The following is a 27,434-nucleotide window of genomic DNA, read 5'->3' on the forward strand; positions in this document are numbered from 1 at the left end:
TAAGGTCTGATGGATTCCTGCCTTCTAGCATCAGTCGATGGGAGGCAAGCTGGCTCTCGGATATGGTGGCAAGCCCTTGCCTGGAGACCCCAGAGCGGGCCCTGCTCCACATGCCTCAGCAAGAGGCAGGGGGAGGCGAAACCTCCCAGAGAGCGGGAGGCTACGTCTCTTCCACTCCTCGTAATCAGATTCACAACCAATTATGTGGCACATGGTGTGATGAGTATGTGTTTCTGAGTTTGAGTTTATCCATATGACTTACTGCGTCCTCAAAATGAAATCACATTTGTGTAAGCATGTAGTGCATCATATTGAAAAAATCAAAACTTCATGACATTCGAATTGTCCTGGAGAATCTGGAATTTGGAGTTCTAGTAGCTATGCTTGGTAATCTGAGAAGTTAAGGAGTGAGCAGCAGGCTTGTTAGCTGTCCGAAGATGAATCAAACATAGTTTTAGTGCTAGGAAATAAGTTATGAACTCTGGTAATGACCGAGAGAGACGGGATGGCTTCGGGACCAGCTCATGCGAGCGAAGATCCACCCCCGCCTCCGTTATCAGCACTACTTCAACTTAGTTGGTGAACTGGAAATTAATTTTATACTAATTTGTTCTCGGCTCATGCTTTAATGAGCTTATATTTCTGGGTATTTAATTTGAAAGTATGTTTGATAAATAATCTATTAAAAAATAAATTGAGACTGAGAATACATGAGTTTGAAATTTCAGAGGTCAGTAATTAAGATTATTGTCACTATTTGGGTTTTCTTTGTTTAACCAATACTCAGCTGCCAATGCAACATTTCATATTTCTCTAAAACGAGGCAAAATCTGTGATGTATGATGGGTGACAGATAAAAACCGTGATTCTGGGCGCCCTGGGCAGCCTAAACTGATCAGCTCCTGCTCTTTCGCTTTCTGAGTCTTTTCCGCTCTGATGTGCCTGCTGGGCACCCAGGACCGAAATCCCCCCGCTGGGACCCCTCTGGTGCCCTGGGGCATTACGATCCAGTTACATAACCTCATCATGATTAGAGAATTGTTATCACAACTCCCTTAGGTACTCCCTCAGGTCCACTTATCTAGAGAGAGGGGGCCGTGGAGCCTTTCAAAAGTAATTTCAAGTGGAAACTAAAAAGGCAAGCAAGTTCTGGGTGGGTAACTGATATGGCAGGCTGGCAGGTGTCCCCTGCCACCGTCCTGATGCATTCCTTCCTGAGCCACCTGCGTATTGGAGAGGTCAGACTCACCATGGCTGTGAGTGCCCTGCTCCTGCCCTAGAACCTTCCAGGCAAGCAGAACTAACCCTCGTCCCTGAACTGCAGGCCCCTCCTCCATTGCCTCCCATCTTTGCACATGCTTTCCCTCTGTGAGTGGTTCCCTCTCCTGACTTCGCCCCTGGACACCTAGCCACCCCAACTCCTCAACATTGCCCGGAGGCCAAAAAAGAGCCACGAACTTTCATTGTTTGCAGTCAATATAATCAACAACATAAAAAAATCCAAGATAGGCTACTAAGTTTATACAAACTATAAACTAAGCTGATAAGATGGTCTGATATGGAATAACTTAAAAAAAAAAGTTTTCCTTTGCATGAAAAATAACCATGTATAAGACGTAATAGAAAAAAGATCCTATTTGTGGTATCAACAAAACTGCCCAATACCTAGGAATAAGCCTGATGAAAGCTTTTCAATGGCAATATGAAAAAAAATCCAAGACTAGACTGAAGGACATAATAACAACCTTATTAATGGAAACATACCATGTACATGAAAAGGAAAATTGATCTTGGTAGATTATAACAATGGATTATTATTTTTTTAAAGATTTTATTTATTTATTTGAGAGAGAGCACGAGCAGGGCAGAGGGAGAGGGAGAAGCAGGTCTCCCGCTGAGTAGGGAGCCCGATGCGGAACTCAGTCTCAGGACCCGGGATCATGACCTGAGCCGAAGGCAGACGCTTAACTGACTGAGCCACCCAGGCGCCCATATTACAATGGATTATTAACCACATTATTAATATAATACAATTTCAATGGATTATTACGAAGTTTAAAATTTGATTCCAAAATTCAGCTGGAAGAGAAAATAGACAACAATATCCTAGAAACATTTGAAGAAAAGAACAGAACCAAAGAAAACCTGCCCTCAACAAGGTTGCCAAGATAGCCCTTTAACAAATGGCTCTGGATCACCTGCATGTGCACATGTAGAAGAATGAGACTGGACTCCAGCTTCAAGCCATGTACAAAAATTAATTCAGTGTAGATCAATGTGAAATTAATTCAATGTAGATTAATTCGATGTGAATATAAGAGCTAAACTTGTAGAACTCCTAAAAGAAAACATAGGTGGAAATCTTCAGCACCTTGAGATAATGGTTTCTTCGATATGGCACTGAAAACATAAGCAACCAAAGGGAAAAATAGACCTCATCAAAACGATCAACTTTTGTGCTTCAAAAGAGATGCTCGAGAAAAATGAAAGGACAACCCACAAAGAGGGGGAAAATATTTGCAAATCATATATCATAGTATATACCCAAGAAAACCAAAAATGTACATCCACACGGGAAGTTATATGCAGATGTTCATGGCGGCACTATTCACAATTGCCAAAAAGTGGAAACAACCCAAGTTCCCCTCAACTGATGAATGGATAAACAAAATTTGGCATTTCCAGACCGTGTCCTATTATTCTGCAATAGAAGGGAATGACCCATGCTACAACCTGAATGAGCCTTGTAAACATTATGCTGAGTTAAAGAAGCCAGACACAAAGGGCCACATTTTGTATGAATCCACTGCCACGAAATGAATGAATAAGCAAATCCATAGAGATAGGAAGCTGAGGCAGAAGGAGCGGGTCCAGGGAAGTGAGGGCTGATGGGGATGAGGTTTCTCTTCGAAGTGACAAAAATGTTTTACATTTAGACAGTGGTGCAGCCGTACGACATTCTGAACCCGCTCACTGTGTGCTTTTAAAGGGTGAATGCTGTGGCATGTGAATTTAATCTTAATCAAAACAGAGAACTTGTTCTATCTGACATCCAAATGTGGGACAGCACAATAGGAACTAAACCGTGTGGCGATCTTGGCATGGAAATGAACAAATGGAGGTTGGTCTCAAGTGGGACAGCTCATGGAGTACAAAAGCAGAGCCGCGGGCATCCCGTATATGACACGTAGCACCTCCGATCACCAGGAAGGGGGAAATGGTGGCAGAGAACAACTGGGTCTCAATTTGTGGGGGACAGATTCTAACCTCACCACCCTCAAAGAATAAATTTCAGATAGATTAAAGGGCTAAGTATAAGACTATGGAAATAGAAGAAAATAAAGAAGGACATACGTGTGACCTTGAGGAAAGCCACCCTAAGTGGTACATAAAATTCATAAAGAGAAAGATGGAAAATTTGGCTTTATAAGAATGGGAAACTGTACAACCAAAGATATCATAAGTTAAAAAAAATCGTTTCTCACATAGTAAGCAAAGTATTAATATCCTGTATTTTTGGAGAACTTCTGGAAAAGTCAAAATAACGAGTGTCCAGCGCTCTCATCTCCCTCCTTGAGTTGCCTTTCAGATGGTCCCAGAAGTCTGTCCTCTACTCAGATAATCTCTACAGATAACCTTGACCCCTTTATTGAGGTGTTACAGGATGTCATCGGCTGCTTAATCCCATCCAGTCAGCCCTCTTTCTTTTTTTTTTTTTTGAGATTATTTATTTATTTATTTGTCAGAGAGAGATTGAGAGAGAGCGCACGCACAAGCAGGGGAGTGGCAGGCGGGAGGGGATGCAGGCTCCCCGCTGAGCAAGGAGCCTGACGCGGAACTTGATCCCAGGACCCTGGGATCATGACCTGGGCTGAAGGCAGACTTTTGTTTTGTTTTGTTTTGTTTTTGTTTTTGTTTTTGTCCTCTAATGGCTGTTCCTCTACCATTGTGTTTTTTTTTTAATTTTTATTGCTATGTTAATCACCATACATTACATCATTAGTTTTTGATGTAGTGTTCCATGAAGGCAGACGTTTAACCGACTGAGCCACCCAGGTGTCCCAGTCCAGTCCTCTTTCTTAGCAAAGTCAAGGTCCTCTTGGGCAAAACAGCTGGACCCAAGCTCTGCTCCAGGAAAAGTGAGTAAAGGAGCCATGTGCTGTGGTGGATGCAGCGGGGTTGGGCTGAAGCCCAATGCCCACTCACCCTGCTCCTTCCACGCCACCTCTTCTGCTGGGCCACATGGCTGGCGTGCACAGGCCACGAAAGAGGCAAATGGAGCCCACTTAGCATTTCTTGCCTGTCAGCCACTTAGTGGGGGCCGCCCTATAACTCTGTTATGTGGATTCTGGACAGATCTCTGTCTCAGTAAGGAAGGGTCTGTGCTGTGGTTTCTTGTTGCAAGCAGTGACCTTATTCAAGAAGTGGAATTCTGCAGGTATCACACGGGGACTTCTGTCGTAGACCGAAAAGACCTTCTTATTTTTCTTTTCCTGCTGAGAGAGACCGACAGCTCTCGACTGGGCAATTCAGGGCAGTCCCCTCCAGCTGCCGTCTCATCTGCTTTTCTGGTTCCAGAAGCCATAGATTTAGACCACGTTTTGTTACATTTCACAGTGTGCTTAAATAGGCCATGTGGGTCCTCATCTTGTTACAAAAGACAACTTGCAGGAGGGTAAGGTGGTGATGTCCATGTGCTCTGTTCTGCTGCTGGGTTTTGTGAAACACTCCACATCAGGGCTTCCCTGAAGGGTGTCAGAGACAAGAGTGGGACCAGGACGCAGCTTAACACCCCACTCATCATCTCTAAGTAAATCAGACCTTCCTGCCAGGGATCCTGGCTGGGTCACGCTGGGCTTAGCATTAAATATTAAGACTGGTTCAGTATTTTATGCCAAAAGGGAATCCCATAGCTGAAAGCAGGAGAAGGGGGTCGGGGGCGGTTGGCTTATAGTGAGCGGGGGAGAAGCAACGTGACTGAGCCGACTTTCTCCTCCTTGCAGGGTCACTGTTACTACCACGGACACGTGCAAGGATACTCTGGCTCCACAGCCAGTCTCAGCACTTGCTCTGGCCTCAGGTAAGTGGCCCTCACGGGGCCAGCTCCGGTCTTGAGCATGACCGCCGCCTCCTCCTTCTCCCATTTGCTCTCAAGGATCAAGAGTAAATGATGGGGCCTGAGCCTCCACCCGGTGAGACAGGGAATCCCTGCCGGACACCTCGCAGGAGCACATCGTGCCCAGGATCTTAGTTTCTCTGCCACGGCAACTCTTTCTAGAAGGTTCTTAGGCCTGGTGGGTTGAGAGCCACTGAACGTGCTGAGTTGCTACATCCAAGGATTTTGTGATGATCTTTCGTTTCTGTGGCTCTTGTGCTTAGTAATTCCCAGTGTTAGAAGGTAGGAGCTCAGGTACTAGCGTTTAGGCCGCGTGCTTGTCCACCGAGCCTCCCCTCGTTAGGGGCGAAGCCGAGCAAGCAGCTGAACGGAGATGGAGGTGAGTTGAAGCCAGGCATGGGGTGTAGGGGCTCTGGCTACGAGGCTGCGGCCCGTGTCAGGAAACAGGTCCGTTCCGTGGCTGGACGAGCCAGCCCTCACGGCTCGTCCTTCCGGATCACACTCACGCACCAACAGTTGGCTCTCATGCGCTCCCCGCGAAAACCAGTTTGTCTGCCCAACGTCCAGCCGCCTCCGCCTTTTTACCGGCTTCATCCATTGGGTTGGTGAGCCGGCAGCTGCATCCCCCCACGTCCTGCTTTGCTTGGGCCCCGGGTCCTGTGGGGAGAGGGACGAGGGCCGGGGGCGCCAGCTTGAGTGAGACCAGGGCTGCCCTCTGGGCACCAGGAGCGCCACGTCCCTGGGAGCCCCGCGTGGGGCGCTGTACACTCACGACCCACGGCACCACCCGCACACACGATCTGCCACACGCACTACCACGCACATGTCACGCACACTCCAGCGTGCACAGCACACACACACACACACAGGTAGGTCCAGCTCTGCACGTGTGAGGGAGGTGTGGCTCCGCGGCGCTCGTCAGGGTGTGAACAGCTGTGGAAGAAGCCAGAAGCCTCCCCGAACGCTAGCGGAAACGGGCGCTCTCAGATTCACCCTGACACACGGCGGGCATTTCACGAACACGCTTCAATTAATAACGCGTCCCCGTGGCCGCACCTTATGCACCGCGGCGGTATCTGTGATAAGTCCCCAGCGTCACCCGGCCCGCGGAGCCTGGAGAAGCCCCCCGCCCCGGCTGTGGGACGCACCCGGCCAGGGAAATGCCCGTCCCTGCGTGGGGCCGCCACCCCGAGGACGGGGCTCTCCTGCCAGCGCCAGCCGCTCGGGCCCTGCTTCTCGCTCTCGTGGCCCCTGTGTCTGCCCTCTCTCTTCACTTGCGTGTCAGGGGCACAGAGCAGAGCAGTCCCTCAGTCGTGCCCCCCAGAGCCAGCCCCTTCCACTGCACCCTCCGTCTCCCATCCTGATCCCATTCCCTACCCCCGGGTGCCCTCTATTAACGTAGAACATGCATCCTTCCGGGCTACTGCCCATTCTTCATGACCCAGGTCACCTGCACAATTTACAGATGTCAAGAAAGGGCATCCTGTCTCACTCTGCAATTTGCTTTTGTCTTCAGCACTGTTTTGATATCCATCCTCCTTGGCTCACGTGGGACTGGTTCCTTCCTTTGACAAATAGGCTTGAATTTGCCACATCATATCTCTTCACAGCCTCCGTGATGTGCATTTAGGTGGTTTCCTGCTTTTCTCAATTGCAGACCACACTGGTTGTGCCAGGGGCCTCAGGGGGTCTGTGCCTCTGTGCACAGGGCCCAGCGGGGGGCGGGGGGGCTGGCGGGGGACGGGAAGAGCAGATGCCGTGCGGAGGCAGAAGGGCCTTCACTTTTACCAGCAACAGTCCTGCCACTTTGTTCTTCCAAGTGCCTGTCCTAGTTCCCACACTGGCCATCAGAGCTGAGAGTTCTCTCTCCTCACATCCTCCCCAATCCCTGACATATCTGGTGTATTTTCAGTGTTTACCACTGGAATCCAGCAAATTGTACAAAAAAGCTAACCCTCCCCCATCCGCCCTCTTCCACTCCACTCAGGTAAAACATGGCAGCAGCGTGGGGTACCCCTCCCAGCTTTCTCCTCGTCTGTGCAGGCAAAGCCCCGTGCATGTGTGTGTTTCTCTATTTTTATAAAAATAGGTCACATCTTCCCCTTACTCTACACTGATCCTTCTGTCTCTGCAAGTCAGGACACAGAAACTTAAATCTCTGGTTCACCCCATTGAGTGTGTACACACACATATCTCTGCACACTATTGCTTTCATAAAGCATTTTTGATACACCATTTATAGGATGTTATTGAACTTTGAAACATCTGCTAATCTGACACGTGAGCAGAGTTACCTTGTTGCCGTTGGATTGGCTGCTCTCCTGTTGTTAATCATTCCTTCAGCAGACATTCCTCGAGTACTTCCTCAGTGTGGGCACTGAAGGAGGTGAAGTGAGCCGTGCGGACGTCTGCAGGAAGCACATTCCTGGCAGAGGGAACAGCATGTGCTAAGCCCCTGACGCAGGAAAATGCCTGGGTTGGCAGAGCAGCAAGGTGGCTGGTGTGGCTGAGGCAGAGGAGGGAGAAGAGGCAGGGGAAGCTGAGGTCAGAGGAGAAGGAGAAGGGCCTTGGCCTCTCCCCTGTCTGTGACGGGGGTCACGGGAACTTCGTGCTGCGGTCTGACTTAACGTTCACACAGGTCACTCTGGCAGCTGGGCTGGAAACAGACTGTAAGGGGAGCATGTAGAGGGGCAGAGCTCCGCTGGGCTCCTTCCCAGGGATCCTGCCGAGCGACGGGAGCCCGGGCAGAGCTGGCACCCGTAGACAAGCAAGAGTCCAGAAACTTCTTCAAGGGCTTAGAGAGGCTCATGCCTCTCACATCTGCATAAGCCTCTGACCATTTCCTTCTCCACCGAAAGTGCTCTGTGTCTGAGACTCGCTCTCCCGAGGTAGTGTGGGGCACAAATACACGAAGGCACCAAGCTCCTGCTACCGAGGAAGCCATGGGAAAGCCCCTCACGAGGTAGGGCCTCCCAGACGCGAGCGAGCCCTGCAGGCGTGCTGGGCGCTCGGAGGAGGGCAGCGTTTGCAAGTGACGAGATGCAGAGAGAGGACCGCCGCTCCCCGTGGACCAAGGTGCGCGAGGGAGGGACTTGGAACGATGAAGTGTCTTCTCGAAAGGCTGTCAGGGGGCAGGGGTCAGCAGGGTGAGCTGGGTTTCAGCTGGGGCGAGGAGGGAAGGTCAGGGGGAGGGTAGTTGGAGGACGGACCGTGAGTCCCAAGAGCACAGTGGGAAGGTGAGGGGGTGAGGGGAGGAGTGAGAATGGGGTCAGTTAGAGGATTAAAGAGCTGTGTGGAGACAGGGCCCCGTCTTGATGGAAAAACCAGAGCTTGGGCTCCTGGGGGAGACAGAGGCAAACAGAGATGAAGGACAGGATGGGGTCAGACCTGATGGCGTCTGGGACGGAGGGGAGGGACAGAGGGGAGTTCACGATGGATGATCTGGGGCCAACAGTAGATGTTTCCACCCTGGAGCACAACAGCCCTAGCAGTGAACTAGCAGTGAACTAGCACCGTGAACTAGCTGTCTCCACACAGCTCTTTAATCCTCTAACTGACCGCATTCTCACTCCTCCCCTCACCCCCTCACCTTCCCACTGTGCTCTTGGGACTCACGGTCCGTCCTCCAACTACCCTCCCCCTGACCTTCCCTCCTCACCCCAGCTGAAACCCAGCTCACCCTGCTGACCCCTGCCCCCTGACAGCCTTTCGAGAAGACACTTCATCGTTCCAAGTCCCTCCCTCGCGCACCTCGGTCCACGGGGAGCGGCGGTCCTCTCTCTGCATCTCGTCACTTGCAAACGCTGCCCTCCTCCGAGCGCCCAGCACGCCTGCAGGGCTCGCTCGCGTCTGGGAGGCCCTACCTCGTGAGGGGCTTTCCCATGGCTTCCTCGGTAGCAGGAGCTTGGTGCCTTCGTGTATTTGTGTGACAGTGGACAAGGAGCCAGACCTCTCTGAGCCCCAGTTTCCTTGCATTAAAATAGAATAAAGTCTCTAGCTGAAGTGGTGGTTTTGAAAATTAACGCAGTGACCTATAGGAAAGCGAATCCTAGGCCTGACTTTGAGTGAGCAGCCAAAGGAAGAACCATCAGACTCTTGAGACTGTCTTGTGTTCTTTGATTCTGGGATGGGCCAGTCGGGAGGTATGTTCATGCAGTACTTCTGGGCTAATTCGATGCAAAGCTGTACTCCTCCTAAGGGAAACATGGCGGATGCACACAGGACCATGGTGGGAAAGATCACACGTGGAAATCACTGTCACTCTACCCTGTGTGGTATCCAACATGCTTAAAAGTTAAGAGTCTCTAATACACACCTGGAAAGGGAAAATCCACAAATCCACACTTTACTGTTGCACCTCTCTGGAGCCTAAAAGATGGACCTGTTTGTTCAAAGGCCACTTATTGAGGGCTAGGTATTTCTAGCCTTCAAGTTAACATAAAGGTCAAATTGTGCAAAGAACAGAAAAACTAATTCAAACTGGCAAAAAAACAAACAAAACTTGGAGGTAGACTCATGCTACTTAAAAGGCCACAGGTGGCTTCAGGCATGGTTGGATCCAGGGTCTAACCAATGCTATCAGAGTCCATTCTCTCTCCACTCTAGCCTCTACTTCCTTCTGTGTTGGTTTTATTTTTACACATGGCTTATTTTTTTGTGGTTACAGAGGGGTTGCAGGCAGCCCTAGGCTTACAGCCTCAGAGGGCAAGTAAAAGAATGAGGGCCCCTCTTTCAAGTTCAGCAAAGCTCCCCAAAACACATCTGATTGGCCCTGACTGTGTCATAGGCCCATCCCTAAAATAATCACAGCGTCCAGTGGTGTGTATGATGCTCTGGTTTAACTCCCTGGGTCAGGCTGGGGGTGAACCACACCCAACCCCAAGGATGGGAAGTGGGGTCGGTGAGTGCACCAAGGAAAACCAGGGAGCTTTTGCCAGAGAAAGAACAAATGAGGGCCGGGAGAGTAAGAAACAAACAGGCTTCTTCCAACAATGGCTTCTGCACATCTGTGAAGAAATTTTAGACCATCAAAACTGAGAACAGGCATTAATAAAGGCTTTGGGATTGGTGTGGTAGTTTTCAGGTGATTTTCATAGGCATATCGAACAACTTGATGGGTAAAGAGAAAGGGTATCTCCAAGGTATTCCTAAAAGCTCCTTTTAAATAAGACAACTTACAAACCAGTGATACTAATTCATTAGTTTTAAAAGATGAAGAGGAAGGGGGCGCCTGGGTGGCTCAGTCAGTTAAGCATCTGACTCTTGGTTTTGGCTCAGGTTGTGATCCCAGGGTCAGGCTCTGAGCTTAGTGTGGGGTCTGCTTGAGATTCTCTCTCCCTCTTCCTCTGCCCCTCCTGCTCATGCTTTCTCTCTCTCTCTCTCTCAAATGAATAAATCTTTAAAAAATAAATTTAAAAAATAAAAAATGAAGAGGAACAATCAGAGTATTCCCAGAGTAATATTCAAATAGGATAAATCTGCGTTCTGTGTTTGGCCATACCCCTCTGTCACAATTCCCATCCTTCTTCCCAGGCCTGCCCACCAAAGGTGCAGGTACCTGTCCTCCCACACAGAGAGGTCAACCTCTCTGCCCAGTTTGAGCAGCATCTGCTTCTCAGCCTCCACCTCTCGTCTCCAGCACCCGGACGATGTTCCCTCCGGGGTAGTTGGCACAGACCATAATGTGGCAAAGAGGAATCCTGTAAAATTACGCGTGGCTGGCATTTTAGGAAAAGTCAGAAGAGTAGGTGCTGCATCATCTGGTGTCGGCCACCAGGAGGTGGGGTGGGGACGTTGATGGGGGACACTGAGCGTGGGTGGTGCTCCTGAGAAGTTGGACTTCCCAGCTCTTTGTGTTGCTGTTAGAAAAGCAGCAGACCATGCATCCACAGAGAAATGCTGGAGTTACGGAGTCAACCTTGAGATCTTGCAAGTAGAGAATCAGACCAGAGAAAAAGCTCTGCTGGATCAACTACCCACTGCAAGAAGAATTGATTAAGACTGGAGATAAAGGGGAGATGCCGCCATCATGGCACCAGTCCCGTCGATTTAGAGAAAGAATAATAGGCATTAAAAATTATGTTCAGTATGGTGTGACTCAAAAACACATTCAGATCTAAGAACGTGGGGGAAAACTCAAATGTCCTAGGGGACACATTAATTAGAGCCCAGAAGATTACAGCTTTGCAGAGAAAAAGCAGAGAAGGAACATCCTGCACTGCTTCAAAAAGGTTGGATCAAAGATGGGCAGCAAGAAAATACTCAGTCCTGGAAGAGAGAAGAGAGGAGGAAGCAAGCAAGTCAGCCTTCTTTATTTGAAGCTTGAGGGGGGAAAGAAAAGGAGCGAGAAAAGCATAAATATCCCAGTAGAAAGCGGGATTAAAGAGGGAACAGCTCTTTAATAGGATGGAGTGCAACGTGGAAAACAGGTCATAAAAATGAGTTCAGCCGTGGAGTCTATTCTTACTTTGAAAGGACTCCAAGTTAAAGGCAAAGTTCAGGCATAAGTTAATTTTCTGCTATATCATATGTCTCCCCAAAATGCTCAGTCCTTATTAGCCTGTGTGTCCCCCAAATGCTCAGTCCTCGTTAGCACGGTTCCAGCACAAAGATGCATGATTCTCCTTTGACGTTCTAGACTCTCATTTTCTCTCCCTGCTTCGTGCCTCACGCCCCCTGCCCATAAGTACCTGACCCCCAGCAGCCCCGTGGGCATCGGGGACTCCTCCCCACCACGCTGCACAGGGACCCAGCTGTCGCGGTGCTGGGGACAGAAGTCTGCTCCCACCCTGGAGGTGCTTACCTGCTGTGTTCTGTCACAGGACAGACGTCCATCCCTGGCACGCTCCTGCTGCAGCATCAGAACAGCATGTCCCCGTGTCCTGATTTTATTCATAAATACCATCCCCATCCAGCTCTCTGGCCGGAGCCTGAGCTCCTCGAGGGAAGATACCATCTCTCACCACTTCTTCTTGTTCTCTTGCTCCGCCCTCTCAACTCCTACTTGTGTCTGACACAACGGAGTCTTGGGGGCTCACACTTTTGGGGTAAGCCAAGAGATCTCCCATCACCTGCACACACAGTGGTTGAAATGAGGCTTAATTTCTGAAGGAACCACCTGTGGTTTAACAGACTGAAGCCCACCGTTCACTTCAGAGATGAGGAAACTGGTATCTAGGGTTGTAAACTAGAATGGGTTATAATACTAATTTTACTTCTAAATGGGGTTGAAGCTATTTGAGCCCAAAGCGTACATGCACTCACACTTACACACTCATGCCTGCACTTGAGTTCCTGCGTGCGCACACTTACACCATCATACACCACCGTACCATGTGCTCACACACTCGCACTTGTGTGCTTACACACACATACTAGCACACTCTCAGATGCGTGCACACACATGTGCACACACACATGTCCCTGGAGGTGTCGAAGACACATGCAGGGGATGCCGGACTTTCTTCTTCGTCATCATTACAGTTCCTGCTTTCCTGAGGGGAGGGGCAGTGTTAATGCCACCACTGCGCAGAGCTCCCACCTGAGGCTCCGCCATCGGGGGCCTCGTCCTGATGCCGCAGCTCGGAGCTACAGATCCCCACACCAAACGACACTGTCACCCCATTCCGAGGCACAGCTTCTGTCTCGAGAGAGAGGCATCTCCCGCACTTACGCACCTCTGCGTGTTCTCCTGTGATGCTCACAGAGCCACGGGCAGGCACGGCTCTACAGGGAGGAAGCCCCCCCACCAATTCCACTGTTTGCTAACTTTCCAGAACATGCCTCATGCATCTCACCGTCTTTGTCCCTGCCGTCTCTCTGCCTGGTACGTGCTTCTCTCCCCACCTCCCATTTGGCTTTAGAAGCTTCACCAAAACAAGGGATGCTCCTGCATGAAGCCCCGCCCCTGCCCCCCAAAGACTCTTCCCACTGCAGACCGACCCTGCCTCCCTGTGCTGCCACAGACAGCCCTTTCCTGCCACGGAGCAGGTGGTTTCTAAATATCTGGTCACATCCCTGTGTTAAGGCACCTGTCCCTCCTCGCTCCATTGACAGTTGGCATACCTTGCCATACATTCGCATACCTTGTAAGGACCTTCATGACGGGAAACATTTCGGATACATTGCTTGTAGCACCTGGAGCTCTTAGCACCGGCCTTCGATGTGGGAGACAGCACAAAATGCTTTCAAAAATTCAATTACATACAAATATTCAGATGCAAGTCTATTTGTTACCCCCAATAAGTACATACATTATTATGTTCCTTTAAACTGTATAATAAAAAGTTTGCTGCACTGAATTTTATATAATGAAATCAAATATAGCACAGAATGCAGGAATACTTCTTGCCCCATACTATTGAAAAATAGTCAATCAACTTATTTTTCAAAGGGTAGAATTATGATCCATAGAATCAGAAATAACCATTATAATGAAAGCAATCATTTGCAATTTAAGGCAAAGGCAACCATTGTACAAAAAAAAAAAAAAAAAGTTCTGTTATACAGCATCATTATTTTATTATTTACAATTTAACAGACAAGTTGAATTGACCCATTTGAAAAAATCAACCAAGCCGCAGCCACGGCGACGGCATGGAGGAGCCAGACACAAAGAGAGGGGCTGTTTGGAGGGGGGTGGAGGGTTCGCTATGTCAGATGACGATTCGAGGGCCAGCACCAGCTCCTCCTCATCTTCGTCCTCCAATCAGCAAACCGGGAAAGAAACAAACACCCCCAAGAAGAAGGAGAGTAAAGTCAGCCTGAGCAAAAACTCCAAACTCCTCTCCACCGGCGCCAAGAGGATTCAGAAGGAACTGGCAGACATCATTTTAGACCCTCCACCTAACTGCAGTGCTGGTCCCAAAGGTGATAACATCTATGAATGGAGATCAACCATTCTGGGGCCTCCAGGATCCGTGTATGAGGGTGGTGTCTTCTTCCTTGATACCACTTTTATACCAGAACACCCCCTCAAGCCTCCAAAGGTTATATTTCGGACAAGAATCTATCACTGTAATATTAACAGTCAAGGAGTTATTTGCTTGGATACATTAAAATTTAATTGGAGTCCAATTTCTAAAGTTCTCCTTTCTATCTGCTCCCTTCTTACAGACTGTAATCCTGCTGACACTTTGGTGGCACTTTGGGCGCCACTCAGTATATGACCAACAGAGCAGACCATGACAGAATGGCCAGACAGTGGACTAAGAGACACGCTGCATAAATTGGGTTTTCACAATTCTTACATTATTTGTCTGTCACAGAGAGAGCTACTTACGATTTTGAAGGGGTGGGGGAGGGTGGGAGTTGGTAAGGAGTAGGGTATTTCTGTAACATATTATTCAGTCTTATTTCCTAAGATTTTGCTGTAACTTAAGGTATCTTGCTACAGTAGACAGAACTGGTAATAACTTTTAAAACTGTCATTAGATTTGCAATATTAGCTGAAATGTAGTACAGAGAGTAGACATTTGGGTTCACTTGCTTATAGTCTGTAAATTTAAAATAGCTTAATTTCGTACAGGTTATACCCATGGCCATTTATGTAGAGTCCTTCCAAGACTACACATTTTTTTTTTTTTTGTTCAAAAAAATTGGAATTTGTTTTCCCTTCTTGGGAGGGAACATTGATATTTAACAGTTTTTAGAGACTGTCATCTCATATATATAAAATGGATATGTGGCTATAAGACACCATTTAGGAAATGAGTAGTTATGTATTTTATTTTATATGCCAATCTACTTTATTGTGACAAGATAAGAGGTTTGAATCATGACTTGTGAAAACCTGTAGTAAAATACCTTAAGCTGTTAACTGTAAGGTGTGGAATAGGAGTTGCTCAGTGGATTGGTTATATGTTGTGGACTACTTACGTCTGCATTTGTTACTGTGCTAATACACAATATTAAAACAAAACAAAAAAAGAAAGAAAAAATCAACCAGAAATCTCAGCTGGTAAAGTAAGAGGAGGAAGGAATCTTAGGAGGAAGAGCAGATGGAGGGAGCAAGGCAGGCTGGAGAATGAGCCACAGCCTTCCCGCAGGCTGACACGTCCAGTGCCGTGTGCTCACTGCCTTCCTGACACCTCACACCTTAACTCCAGGTCGCTCACCTGGATGGATGTGGTTTTTTATCAGATCTCACGGCTCAGCGTAAATGGCCTGTCACCATGTGGTCTAACGGGCCAGAAAGTCAGGTGCACGGAGATAACCTTGCATTCACGTTCCCGTCTGCTAGACCGTGAGTTCCAGGCAGGCGGGGCGCTGGGCTCAGCCTGGAACCTGGAATGTTATAGGTGCTCAGTCAGCCTCGGTAGAGTAAACATGCTCTCCCCAAGCCATCAGGTGGTCAATGACAATCTTGGCCAATCCAAATTATTTATTTATTTGTTTGTTTGTTTATTTGAAAGAGAGAGAATGAACAGGGGAAGAAGCAGAGGGACAAGGACAAGTAGACTCTGCTTGGGGCCAGATGTGGGGTTCGATCTCACGACCCTGAGATCATGACCTGAGCTGAAATCAAGAGTCGGACGCTTCACTGACTGAGCCACCGAGGTGCCTCTTGGCCAGTCCAAATTTTTAAAACATCTCTAAAGCATAGTAGGTCATATTAAGGAAGAAATTGGCTAGAGAGGAGGTAAAGTCAATTCGACCTTCAGCTCTGCTCCCTCAGCTTCTAGGGGCTGGCCTACGCTGCTGGCCCTCCAGCCCTCTGGCCGCACCTACCACCTCGGGCGGGGTTCTCCTTGTCCTGGCCTCCTCCCATGGACAGGTTCATTTCGTGGTCCTGTGGGAACATCTGTGGGAGCCAGTGTTGGGATCACAGCTCATATGCACCCTCTGCAGGGCTGCACTGCTGTCCATCCTGAAGGTCGCCCAAGGTCAAGTGTCAGCTCTCCCCTGCCCCACTCCCCCTCAAAATGCCAAAATGTCCGAATCTAAACTCCTCGGCCTCCCAATGGGCTCCCCTCCTACCTCTTCTCCATTAAAGGTCTAGCGCATCTCTGGCTCCTAAGCTTGGCCCCTGGTGACCTTTGATGACCCCTCTCCTGCTCCAGCCCCTGCAAGAAACAAATGTTTCTTGTTCATATTTCCCCATCACCACCCTGGATCAACCCTTGCTCCAGGATTGTTTAATTGCCTCCCACCCGTGCTTCCTGCCTCCACCCTTCCCTTCACAGTCATCTTGCACATTCCAGAAGGTCATGTTTCAAAAACAGGGCTTGATCATAACAGAAGTCCTGCCACCTCTCCGCAGGCAAAGCCACATGGCTCCTATGGCCTCCAAGTCAGAGGCTCTCGCTCCCTCCCACGCGTGTGCCCGCAGCTGTTCGCGGGCCACCTATTCCTGTCCCGATGCCCCACTGATCATGCCAGTCCTGGCGCCAGGCCAGCAAAACCAGAACAAATGGGGAAAGCCCTCCCTGGGTGTGGAAAGCAGCCCGATGCCGTGCGCGGCCCGGGTAGCGAGTGCTGTGCCGTGCGCATGCACAAAGCCGCCGGAGGAACCACGGAAGGGACGCAGATGCCGGGCCATCCTGAAGGTCGGCTCAGCAGAACCCTGCAGCTCATGCATCGGCCCGGAAGGTCGTTCGAGCCCGGGCGCGGCGGCGGGAACGGTGGCAGGCCGTTGGGTGGGAACACCGAGGAACGGAACACGGCCGTGGCCTGCGAGCAGCCTGTGTCCCACAGGCCGGAGGGCTGGGCACCCCTGGTTACGCGAAAGGAGCCTGTGGATTTGTAGAGGCTCCGGGGTGGGGGAGGGGAAAGGCCGAGGAAAGAGGGGACAGCAAGAACAGAGGCCCCTGGGCCGGGAGTTTGAAGCGTGAGCTCGGAGGGTGTGGAACGGTGTGTGGTGAGGCCACAGTGCAGCCAAGGCCAAAGCCAAGGTGAAGGATGGAGGCGGAGAACAAAGCCCAAATCCTGTGCCCCCCCTTCCTTCCGCGGCCCCCACCGTCCATCCGCGCACACCCTCATGTGTGTGTGGTGTTTGCACATCCTGACCTTTCTCTTCCCAGCTTTTGCTCCTTCAAGGCCATTCACCTGGCCTCCATGCTCCCCACCCTCCAAATTCCTCCCATCCTCCGAAACTCCCCTCAGGGCCCACCGTTTCCCATGGGCGGTGGATGACCCTCCCTCGGTGGGCACCGGGCTGACCGCCCAGCCTGTGGGTAGCCTTTGCATTCGGAACTCAGCTGTGCCCTCCTCAGAGGAGTCCTTGGTGCCCGAGGAGAGAGGGCTGCCCGTCTGGCGTGGCCACGGACGAGGGAAGGGCTCGGGGGCCGGGTCCACCGGGGGCGTCCTGGCTGTGCCGCTGACCAGCTGGGTGACTGTGTGAGTGTCCGAGAGCCACCATAACAAGCCACCACAGGCTTGGGGGCTGAGAGCCACAGAAGTGTATTCTCTCACGGTTCTCAGGGCCAGGAGTCTGAAGTCAAGGAGTCCGCAGCGTTGGAGGGGGGGTACACCCCATGCCTCGCTCCTGACTCCTGGTGGCTACTGGCCACCGTTGGCCTGCCCTGGCTGGATTCAGAAGCCGGGCTCATGGGGCAGGACAGCCTATGGAGTGACTGATAATGGGGACATGGGTTTCGCCCCGTCCCTGGTTTCTGCTGCCACCTTCATGCCTCCCCACATGTCTCTGTCTTCTCCTTTTCTCTAAGGGCACGTGTCATTGAATCTAGGGCCCACCGTCAATTCAGGAGGAGCTCATCTTGAGATCCTTAACAAAACCCCATCTGCAAAGACCCTTTTTCCAAGGGTTCCATTCACAGGGACCAGGGTTGGGAGTCAGACATATCCTTTTGGGCAACACTATTCTACCCACCACAGCGACCTTGGGCTCTTAGCATTAGCTTCCTGTTCGTAAAAGGGGCTCATGATACCTGCTCTAAAAGGATCGCTGTAAATATCAGAGAAAATAGAGGATTCAGAAGCCGGGCTCATGGGGCCGGAGAGCCTATGGAGTGACTGATAATGGGGACATGGGTTTTTTTGGGGGGGGGGTGATGAAATTGTTCTAGAGTAAGTGGCAATGTTTGCACACCTCATTGAATGTACTAAAAATCATTGAATTGCCTGCTTAAAGAGTGAACTTAATGGTATGTTGAATCATTTCTCGATAAACTGTTCTTTGTAAAAAGGAGCCTGGCTCAGGGGAGTGGTGTCTTCATAAATCCTAGCTGCTATTATTATTATTGATGTGCCACTCACAACTACTATTAAAATCTTTTATAATAGTCTAACATTTTACCTCTTTTGTCATATGCCTCCCAAACCCCGATATGATTACATTTGAAACGGGAACCATGGGTGAGATGTCTTTGTGGGTTCTACCAGAGCCTGCCTAGGGCTTCACACGTAGTAGGGGACAATGCAAATTTGTCTTGATCATACATGAGTAGTTCCCATGGAAATTACTTGTTGAGAGTAAGCCCTCCAGTGCTTGCGTGTTCACTAATCGCCGTGATCACCATATCCAGCATAGGTGAGGTGGGATATTGCTTTTACCCATGGGCTCCCCCAGGAAAGAGCTGAAATTAAATTTCATGCCAACCGCATTTCTAACTTATGATTGGCAGCCTGATACTGAGACCAAAAGTCTTTTTTCCAAGAAAATTCAATTAGCAATTGAACATGGAGCTAGTCTGGATAATTCATATATTCTAATCATTACCTTATTACAGGTAGTCAAAATCCGTGCCACTCTCCTGCTTGCCTGGGAGTAGTAAGAAAAATCGTAATAAGAACAACAACATTAAGCTGTGTTATTGCCTGATGCACCGTTGCTTTGGAGATTAAAAACTGAATTTTGAGAAAAACAAAAACTTATCTCGAGGAAATACAGGCCTCCTGAGTTTTCACCTTGAAAGCTAACGAAGTCAATTTAAAATTTTAATAGATTCCTCTAAGTTTCTATTGAAGGGAAAACAACAAGATTTTAAAATTTAAAGTAAGGCTGCCTATTTTCTCTGGCTTTTTTTCTCCTCCATCATGCTCATCTTTGTCCAGGGCCCCAGCCCATTCTCAAAAGAGCCCTAGAGGGAGACAGGAGAGCGGAAGGGTTGAAAGGTACAGGGCTTGGGCACACAGGTCCCAGCGCTGCCTCCAGCTGCCCAAGCGTCTTTGATGGTGGGGGTAATCGCCAGAGCTACAACGATGTGCAGGTCCACTCGGTGATAAATGCAAGGAGCACAGCCCGGGCAGAGCACCATCAGGGGTGGCCCTCATCACGCCCAACCACCCCTCTCTCTTCTGCTTCCTCCTTTCACTACACTCAATTCACTGCCCGCCATGATGGCCGGTCCAGTATCCTCCAAAATCCTCCCAATCCTCTTACTCTCCCCCTAGAAAAGGTACCCGGGGTCTTCATTTTTCTGCCCCACTCTGGCAAGGGGAAAGAACCACAACCTCAAAGTCTGCTGGATTTAAATTCCATATTCCGAGATACTTTCAACTCCAAAGTTTACAACTAAATATCTTTAACATTCAACTTAAATTACACTCGCTTATCTAGCTTGGGGCCAGCAAGGGCTGTGAGAACATCAAAATTTTACATCTCAGAAACCCTGAATCCTTGAATTTTGTGTCCACTGTTGTTTCCAGCAATCTCTAGGGCTAAATGATTAATTATACCCACGACAGTCCAAAGCAATTATTTAATTAAGCTGTATTACAGGCTGCCAATTGTTTAGAGCAAAGGGAAAGCCTTCACCCCAGTTTCTCAACATCTGGCCTTTGGATGACTTAAAAGATAAAAGGAGATATGAGAACATTTTTATGACTAAGTAACAATTTCTAAAAATTTTCCATTAAGTAGAAAAACTTTTTCAGTGATTTGTTTCTCATGATTAGAACTTGGTGACATGTTTTACTGTGAGTGTCCAGCTTACTTAACTCTAACGCAAAATAGAAAATGTTGCAGTATCAAATGAAATGTTGGTATCATCTTTGTTTTAGGGCAGGAAAGTCAGTTTTTTAGCAAATCCGTATTTTCCCTTCAAGTGTGTTTGTCTTCCGCATTCCCTTGGCCTATCATTTTTAAGTACTCTTTCTTAATTTAGGCTATTTAAAATCAACTTTAATAAACAAAAATCCCATTACCCATTCCACACTTAGAAATCTAAGTTTTGTTTCATAAAGAACTTTTTAAGAAGAGAGATACAAGCCACCCCGACAGAATTGATGGCCAAAGTCATGTCCGTACAATCTACTGGAGACACACAAAGACATGAGTTGGGGCACAGCCATCCCAGGCATGATCTTTCTCTTTTCCTTAGTCTGTGACTTCATTACATAGGACTGGTGGAGTAAACCAGTTGAATAACAATGAATTGAGTAGTGAGTGTTTGTTCACCAGTTGTGTTCAAAATACATATTTGACTCATTCAAACCTCTTCCTTCCATACTATTTGAGTATTGAAATTTCATCATTCTTTTAAAATCTAAGAGTGACTAAATATTCACCTATAAATGGGCCATCAATAAGCATAGGATGGTGCTTGCTTCTGCAGCACATATGCTAAATTTGGAACGATAAGCATAGCATGAGTGAATGACTGAAATAAGCAATAATGAATGACAAAAGAACATTTCACAAGATCCCTCTTTTGGAAAAAGGCTCAGATTTTCTGAAGAAAACCAATGGAGCAACCAACTTTTTCAGCTATTTCTTAAGGATGAAGGCATACTCAAATTCTTGGGTTGAGGCAATATAAATTATGTGTTAGAACTACTGCCCTAAAACTGGAGCTCATGGACCTCATCCATAGTCCTGAATCTTCTGACGTTATCTGCAAAATACTGCAGATATACATACATGTGAATTTTTCAGAGGAGGGTATAAAAGCATTCATGTCTCAAAAAAGGTTAAGGTTCACTATGTTCAACATGTCTGTTTACAGTGCAATAAATCTCACACGAAAGTGTGATGCATTTCTCTAGTGGAGAGATTGTGGTTGCCTTGCTAAAGAATGGAAGTCACTAGAAGCTTCCATTATTGTGTGGGAAGTCTTAAAGCTGCCAGTTTCCTATTACTCAAATTGCCGTTTCTCCAAAGAAAATCCTTCTTTCAATATCAAGAAGAGCCTTTTAAATTAAAGTACTTTCCTGTCCCACACTGGAAAAGAGAAACAAAAACCATCATGTAGGCCAATGTTCCCTATCACTTGAAGGAAGCTGACACCCCTAGGTTAGCGCTGCTGATTTCTGGGAAGCAGAACTGGGCCTGTCCTGCACCAGAAGGTCAGACATGCATTGTGGTCCGTGGCCTGAGGCCACTGTCTGTCTCTGCAAGGTGGAATGTTTAGCAAATTTGTCTGTTTTTTAAAAGAATTTATACTTTTATTCCCAAATTTAAAGTTACTTCAAAGGTTTCTTTCTTTCTTATTGTCATTCCCAGAAGTGTGTTTATCATATTACTGCTCTATTTCGTATCAGGGAGTCATCAACGGCCAGTATGTGGGTAGATGTGTTATCAAAGCACAAGACCTTCCTGAAATTGTCAGGAATTTGGAATTTGGAGTAACATGTTAACAGAAGCCTAGTCCATGGACTTGCCCTTGTTAATACCAAAGAGGACAACTACCATTTAAGCACTGATTTATGGCCTCCTCAGGGCTAAAAGTTTTAACTGGATGACATAGCAGCCCTGAAAACTAGGTATTATGACCTCATTTTCCAGGTAAGGAAACCAAGGTTCAAAGAGGTCAAGGTCACACAGCTGGAACTTACACCAGACTGCCAGACTCTGAAGGCCACCTCTCCAGCCTCAGGGCTGGGATGTCTCCCAGTGGTCTTGGCTCCTATGAGGAGTGATCCACCTTTAACCAAGTTAGAGCAGGGGGCAGAGCTCAGCCTTCAAGAAGCCATTCTAATGCTTTGTGCATCTACATTGCTTCCTTTATTCACAGCTCCCATAAATAAGTATAAGTTTATACTCAACCTGATATCAGAATCCTTTCAAATATTTAGGAAACATAGTTGATCAGGCTGCATAATTTACAAGCAAGAATTTTCCTTTAAAGAAAAAGATTTCCCTTCTGAATCACATCTGCTAATCCAGATAGAATTACTTTCTAAGCAGATGAAACATCTCTCAACTCTTTTTCCCAGAAATATATCTTAGAGAAGTAAAAAAATTATAAATCAAAATTAAAAAAAAACATAGAGGCCAAACACAGTCTATTCTTTACCGTAAAATATTTGAGACAAAACATTTCCCAAACTTGTTTTCAAAACATTCGCAAGATGAATCCATGCAAACATATGGCTCAGAAATGTCCTTCCCAATTAAAACCTGAGAATATAAATAAATTGGCTTTTCTCCTTGTATTTCTTCTCTCGTTAAGAACAGAGCCTTGGCCATAAACAAGAAACTACCCTTAAGATTATATATTTTTTCTTATTTCTTTTTCAACAGGGGACTTATTACATTTGAAAATAACACCTATATCTTGGAACCAATGAAAAATGAAACGAACACATACAAGCTCTTCCCGGTGGAGAACCTGAAGCGCACCTGGGGATCCTGTGGATCACAGCACAGCACGTCTGCGCTCGCTGCAGAGAACAGGCTCCCGCCACCCTCCCAGACGTGGGCAAGAAGGGTAGGGGGGAGATCAAGGTCACGAGTCTGGGGAGTGGGGACTCTAGCTAGGGGTGCCCAGGGCTAGTGCATCTGGAGAAATTTTGCCGTCTGGTTGTTGTGTCTGGGGTTGGGAGTCCCCCGGTTTATCGAGTGGTTGCTACAATGTACGCAGAGCATCACCAAATACTGAAACCTCCATCATTGTTTGGCAAATGTCAGCCTCAGACTCATTAACCTACGCTGGGTAAAGTCTGGCTCAGAGGCCAGAAAATTACCATTCATTACATCGCCAGTGAGAAGCTACTGTGGGCCTAGACCCAGGGTTGCACCCCACCATTGCACCCATGATGATGAATAAGACGAGAATGGATCCTCACCTGCCTTTGGGCAGCTCTCCTTCCTCAGGAGGAGAAAGCCTTCTTCACTGGCAAGTCTGTTTTACAGTTAGGGTTTTTGTTCTGATTTGCATAGCATCCCCAGTCTTTGCCTGCGTGCCTGTGCGCGGTGAACAGAATGTTGGCCATGCAGTGTGGCTAAGGAGTGTTGCTTACCCCAGTCCATGCTGCCCATGCCTGTCCTTCCTTCCTTCCCAAGATGGTCCAAGCACTCCTGTGTTTTCTGGCCACCTGCTCCTGGCTCTGCTCATCAAAGGTCTCTCCTTCTGCTTCAGAAGTGGGAAGAGTCATTACCTGATGGAGTCTGGGCCACAGATCTCCCTCCCTGCTAAGCAGGCAGAAGCACAGGGACCCCAATACCCTCTGGTGCAATATCATGAAACCTCCACCCCAAATGGCTGCGTGACCCTTTTATGTGCGGTATTACGTGGACACCACAGGCCGCAGCAGAACACTCTTTTGTTTTTTTTAACGATTTTATTTATTTGAGAGAGAAAGTGAGTGAAAGAGAGAGCGCATGAGTGGGGGGAGGGGCAGAGGGAGCGAAAGCAGCAGGCTCCCCGCTGAGCAGGGAGCCCGAGGTGGGGCTCTGACCCCAGGACCCTGGGATCATGACCTGAGCCGAAGGCAGACACTTAACAACTGAGCCACCCAGATGCCCTGCAGCAGAACACTCTTAAAAAGGAGTAAGGGTAGCCACATTTGGCTGGGGGCCCTAACTTTCAGTGAGTACAACCAGATAGGAAATTCCCAACAATTTCCTGATTTTTATCTCTGGCTTTCCTGTTCCTCTGTTGACAAGAAATCAGGATTTCATAGATATGACGTCAGTTGTGCTAACATCGGGTGGTCCAGGGACGTGTTCCTCAAGATTCCACTTAAAAGACAGCACATTTTCTCTTTCCTGACTTGGAGTGTTCTGCTGCTTAACATTCAGCATTGCATATATATTATTCCTCTTTGTTCATTCCTCATCATTTTTATTCTGAGTTCAAACAGGAAACATGATCGTAAATGATTTCTTCTCATTTGTAAAATTTCCCTCTCACCTGTGAATTGTGTTCCCCTAACCTTCGTTTTCATTTCGTTCATTCTTCCTGATCTGGTGTTCTGCCCGTGTGACCCTATTGTCCTCTATTTCTTAATATGCTCACAAGATTTTCTATGGCAGGGGCTTGCCACCTCTTTGCCCTTTCTTCCCTATCACACAGAAGAGGAAGAACCCCCGTCTGGGACGGTGACCCACCTTGACACTGATACTCAGGAGTGTAGACCCAGGGAGCAGAGCTTGAAAAATCCGCCCCCCCCCCCCCCCCCCCGCCCACAGTGAACAGTAGCTCAGAAGAGTTTCCATCCTGCCTTTCACCCCCCTCCCACCCATTTTAGAGTGACAGATTGAAGAGTTGCAATCACAAAGACCCGCCTCTGTGGTCCCAGGGCATGTTTATTTTACTCTTCAAACACTCTCTTGCCTCCGATTCCAGACCTCTGAGAAGAAGTGATTAAGCTGTAGCTTTTCCAGTCATAAACAAGGAGAACATTTGCATTTTGTTTTCAAGGCGCTTTGCTTTGAGCACCTTGTTGAATACACGTTACCCATGTTGTGAGATTTATAACGTGACAGTTTAAATGACATCCGAATACGTTTGCCATTTCATGTAGAAGTACGGGCTCGGTCTCTACTTGCCAGCCATATTTTAGTTCTTTAAGCTTCTGGCTTTCTAGAACTGTGCTTGGCACAGTAATTTCCAGTCATTCTGACTGGTAGAGGAGAGCGCAAAACGTGAATAACAATGTTGTTTTGTTAATAATGCATATTGGGGTGCAAATGAACCTTTAAAAAAGGGAAGGCAACAGCTCTGCCCTCAACATTTTTCTCTAGAAATAGTTGTGATTGTTTTAGTGGAAGAGAAAATATGACATAAAGTACATCTACATAATGAAAACTATACGAAACGTAATTTTCGAGTACGGGGACGACTAGGGGATTGGAACTGGAGACCACGTGGTTTGGGGTAGCGTCTCCGGTGAACGTGAAAGAGACATGTTCACGTTATGTGCAGCTTACCTGCTCACTCCCACCGCCTGATTTTATACTCAAAAAAAAAAAAAAAATCAATGGAACTGCAGCTAGCTCCTCTTGTTTATGCAACACCGCGGCCATACCCGCTTCCGCGAGCATCTTCTGCCCCCACTAAATGTTAACTGGTGCGAAGACTGGTTTGCAGGCTGAGATTTTTCTGCAGATATTTGCGTTTCCCTTCACAGAGCAGCAGGAATAAATCAGCACTCGGGGTATGCACGGGCAATAATACAAGCTGGAGCTATTGTTTGCCATTTTTACAAGGCTCTACGTTAGATTTTAGTGAGAACCCAAGTCGCTCTGGAGGGGCGCCTGCAGTCACATGGCTTTGTAGTCCAATCCCACCTCTGCAGGTTCCCTGAGTCCGGCCTGCAGAGCCCCAGCCGCTCCACTGCCCTGCGTCTCGCCACGCTCCTTCCCTCTCCACCAAGGAGCCGGGCGAGAGCGCAGACTAGTTCTAACACTGGCCTGAGCCAGCTGTAGGCGAAGGCTTGGGAACTCTGCCACGGGAGAAAAATCACATAATGCATCCCAAAGGCAAATGTGAATTATGTTTGCGTCATCCCTCCTCTGGGGATCATCTGTGCTATCGCGCCCCTCCGTTAGTGCGGGTGATTATGAGTCAAACGTAAAAGGCAGTCCTTCCTGTAGGAAGCTGTGTTGGCTCAGGCTGCTGAGCCCGTCAGGGGGACGCCGTGTGTGTCCTCAAACGTAGCCGTTCTGAAATGGGCCGGTCTACGGCTTTTGATTTCTAGGCAGCCCCTCCTGTTTGGTAGAAGACACGTAATGGTGGTGCAGGGCCTGAGCGCTGAACATCGGGAACTGGCCACGGCCATGTGACCCCGCTAACTACAGCAGGCCTACCCAGCGCCTCTCTGACGTGATCATCTGCCGTCCACACCGCCCCAGAGACCGTATCAACCGCTCTCGCTGCCTTGGTTGCTCCTTCCTAGATCTTGCTGGTAGACAAGAGGCAGAGTGATGGCCTCTCTGGCCCTGAGCTCCGAGCCTCCAGAATCTCCAGGTGTGGATTCCTATGGAGACTTAAGTCCATTAAAACTCTGGATAAATAAATAGATCTCCCTGGTGCCATCGGCTTTGTGGGCTCGACTTCAGTATTTCGCATTTGTCCCTATTAACGTTCAGCCCGTCAGACGGAGCCCCTTCCTCCAGCGAACTGCTTGTGCTGCCCGAGCATCAGCCGGGCCCCGGGGGCTGCATCGCACACAGGGTGATCAGTGTGCTCACACCCCCGCACAAGCCAGTGTCAGGATGGTGGGGAAGACCTGGCAGAGTAGGGACCGGGGCTCAGCTCATAAATATTCATAAGGTGGCCTGAGAGTCCAGGCACCGAGCCTCTCGTGAGCAAACAACAACCCTTTTTTACTCAGGGGAAGATCAAACCAAACTTTGGATTTATTTAATTTGCTGATCTTGCCACCCACGGAAACGTGGGCCCTGGCTTCATTGTTATTGTTCTTTTGTTGATGGTTGCATCGCACCCAGCTGGAACCCGTTTGCCGATCTCCATGGTTCCTGTCCCAAACTGTCACCAGCAATCACCTGCACTCCTGGCTTCTGCTACTATCTTCCCATAATCCATTCTACCAGCAGCCAGAGTGCTATTTTTAAAACCTCCTGTGCAGGGGCTCCCTGGTGCTCTCAGGTCACTAGATGATCCTTCAGCCTCCTTGCCCCGTCCAAGGCTCATCCACACTCCTTCCTCCCGCTCTAGACCATGTAGCCATCCTGCCTGTTGCCACGACTCTCCACGTGCTCCCAGCCTCAGAACTTCTGCTGTGGCTATTCCATCTATCTGAACACTGTTCCCCGCACACATACCTACTTCTCATCCTCAGTTCGCAGCTGTCTTTGTCACACGCCCCCATCTTTATCCTCCTTGCAGAACACTGTTTATGTCTATTGTTTTGCCGCTTTTACAGGCTAAGATTTTTTTCGTTGATTCTTTATTGTCACCCTGTCTCCTAACCCCTCCTAGAATTCGAGCCTCATGAGCCTGGGACCTTGGGTTTCTTGTCCATCCCTCTATCCCCAGGACTCGACCTAGTGCCGAGTCACAGAGAGAGTGACAGTAGATATTTGTGGGGTGAGTAAGTGATAGACACATAGTCTGGCCCAGATGAGGGAGGAGGTATGATAAGCGTTTATTGAAACCTTCATCTTAACTTGCTTTTCTGACTTGAGTTGGGTTGGGTTAAGTCCCCCGTGCCAGAGTTCTTGTTGCAGCAT

At 48.3% G+C, this 27,434-nt stretch overlaps 1 protein-coding gene and 1 pseudogene across 2 annotated transcripts in view; both read left to right on the plus strand.

Annotated features, from left to right (window-relative positions):
• ADAM12 (ADAM metallopeptidase domain 12) overlaps positions 1–27,434 on the plus strand; it is a 345,968-nt gene that overhangs the window by 216,985 nt on the left and 101,549 nt on the right. For both annotated transcript variants that reach the window (XM_036113627.2, XM_078076981.1), the window contains exons 5-6: positions 5,004–5,080; positions 22,539–22,725. In XM_036113627.2, the coding sequence (XP_035969520.2) occupies positions 5,004–5,080; positions 22,539–22,725 (264 nt within the window). The remainder of the gene's footprint in view (positions 1–5,003; positions 5,081–22,538; positions 22,726–27,434) is intronic.
• LOC118549339 (ubiquitin-conjugating enzyme E2 E1 pseudogene) lies at positions 13,639–14,307 on the plus strand (annotated as a pseudogene).

The sequence above is a fragment of the Halichoerus grypus genome, chromosome 7 (assembly GCF_964656455.1).
Source record: "Halichoerus grypus chromosome 7, mHalGry1.hap1.1, whole genome shotgun sequence".
NCBI lineage: Eukaryota > Metazoa > Chordata > Mammalia > Carnivora > Phocidae > Halichoerus > Halichoerus grypus.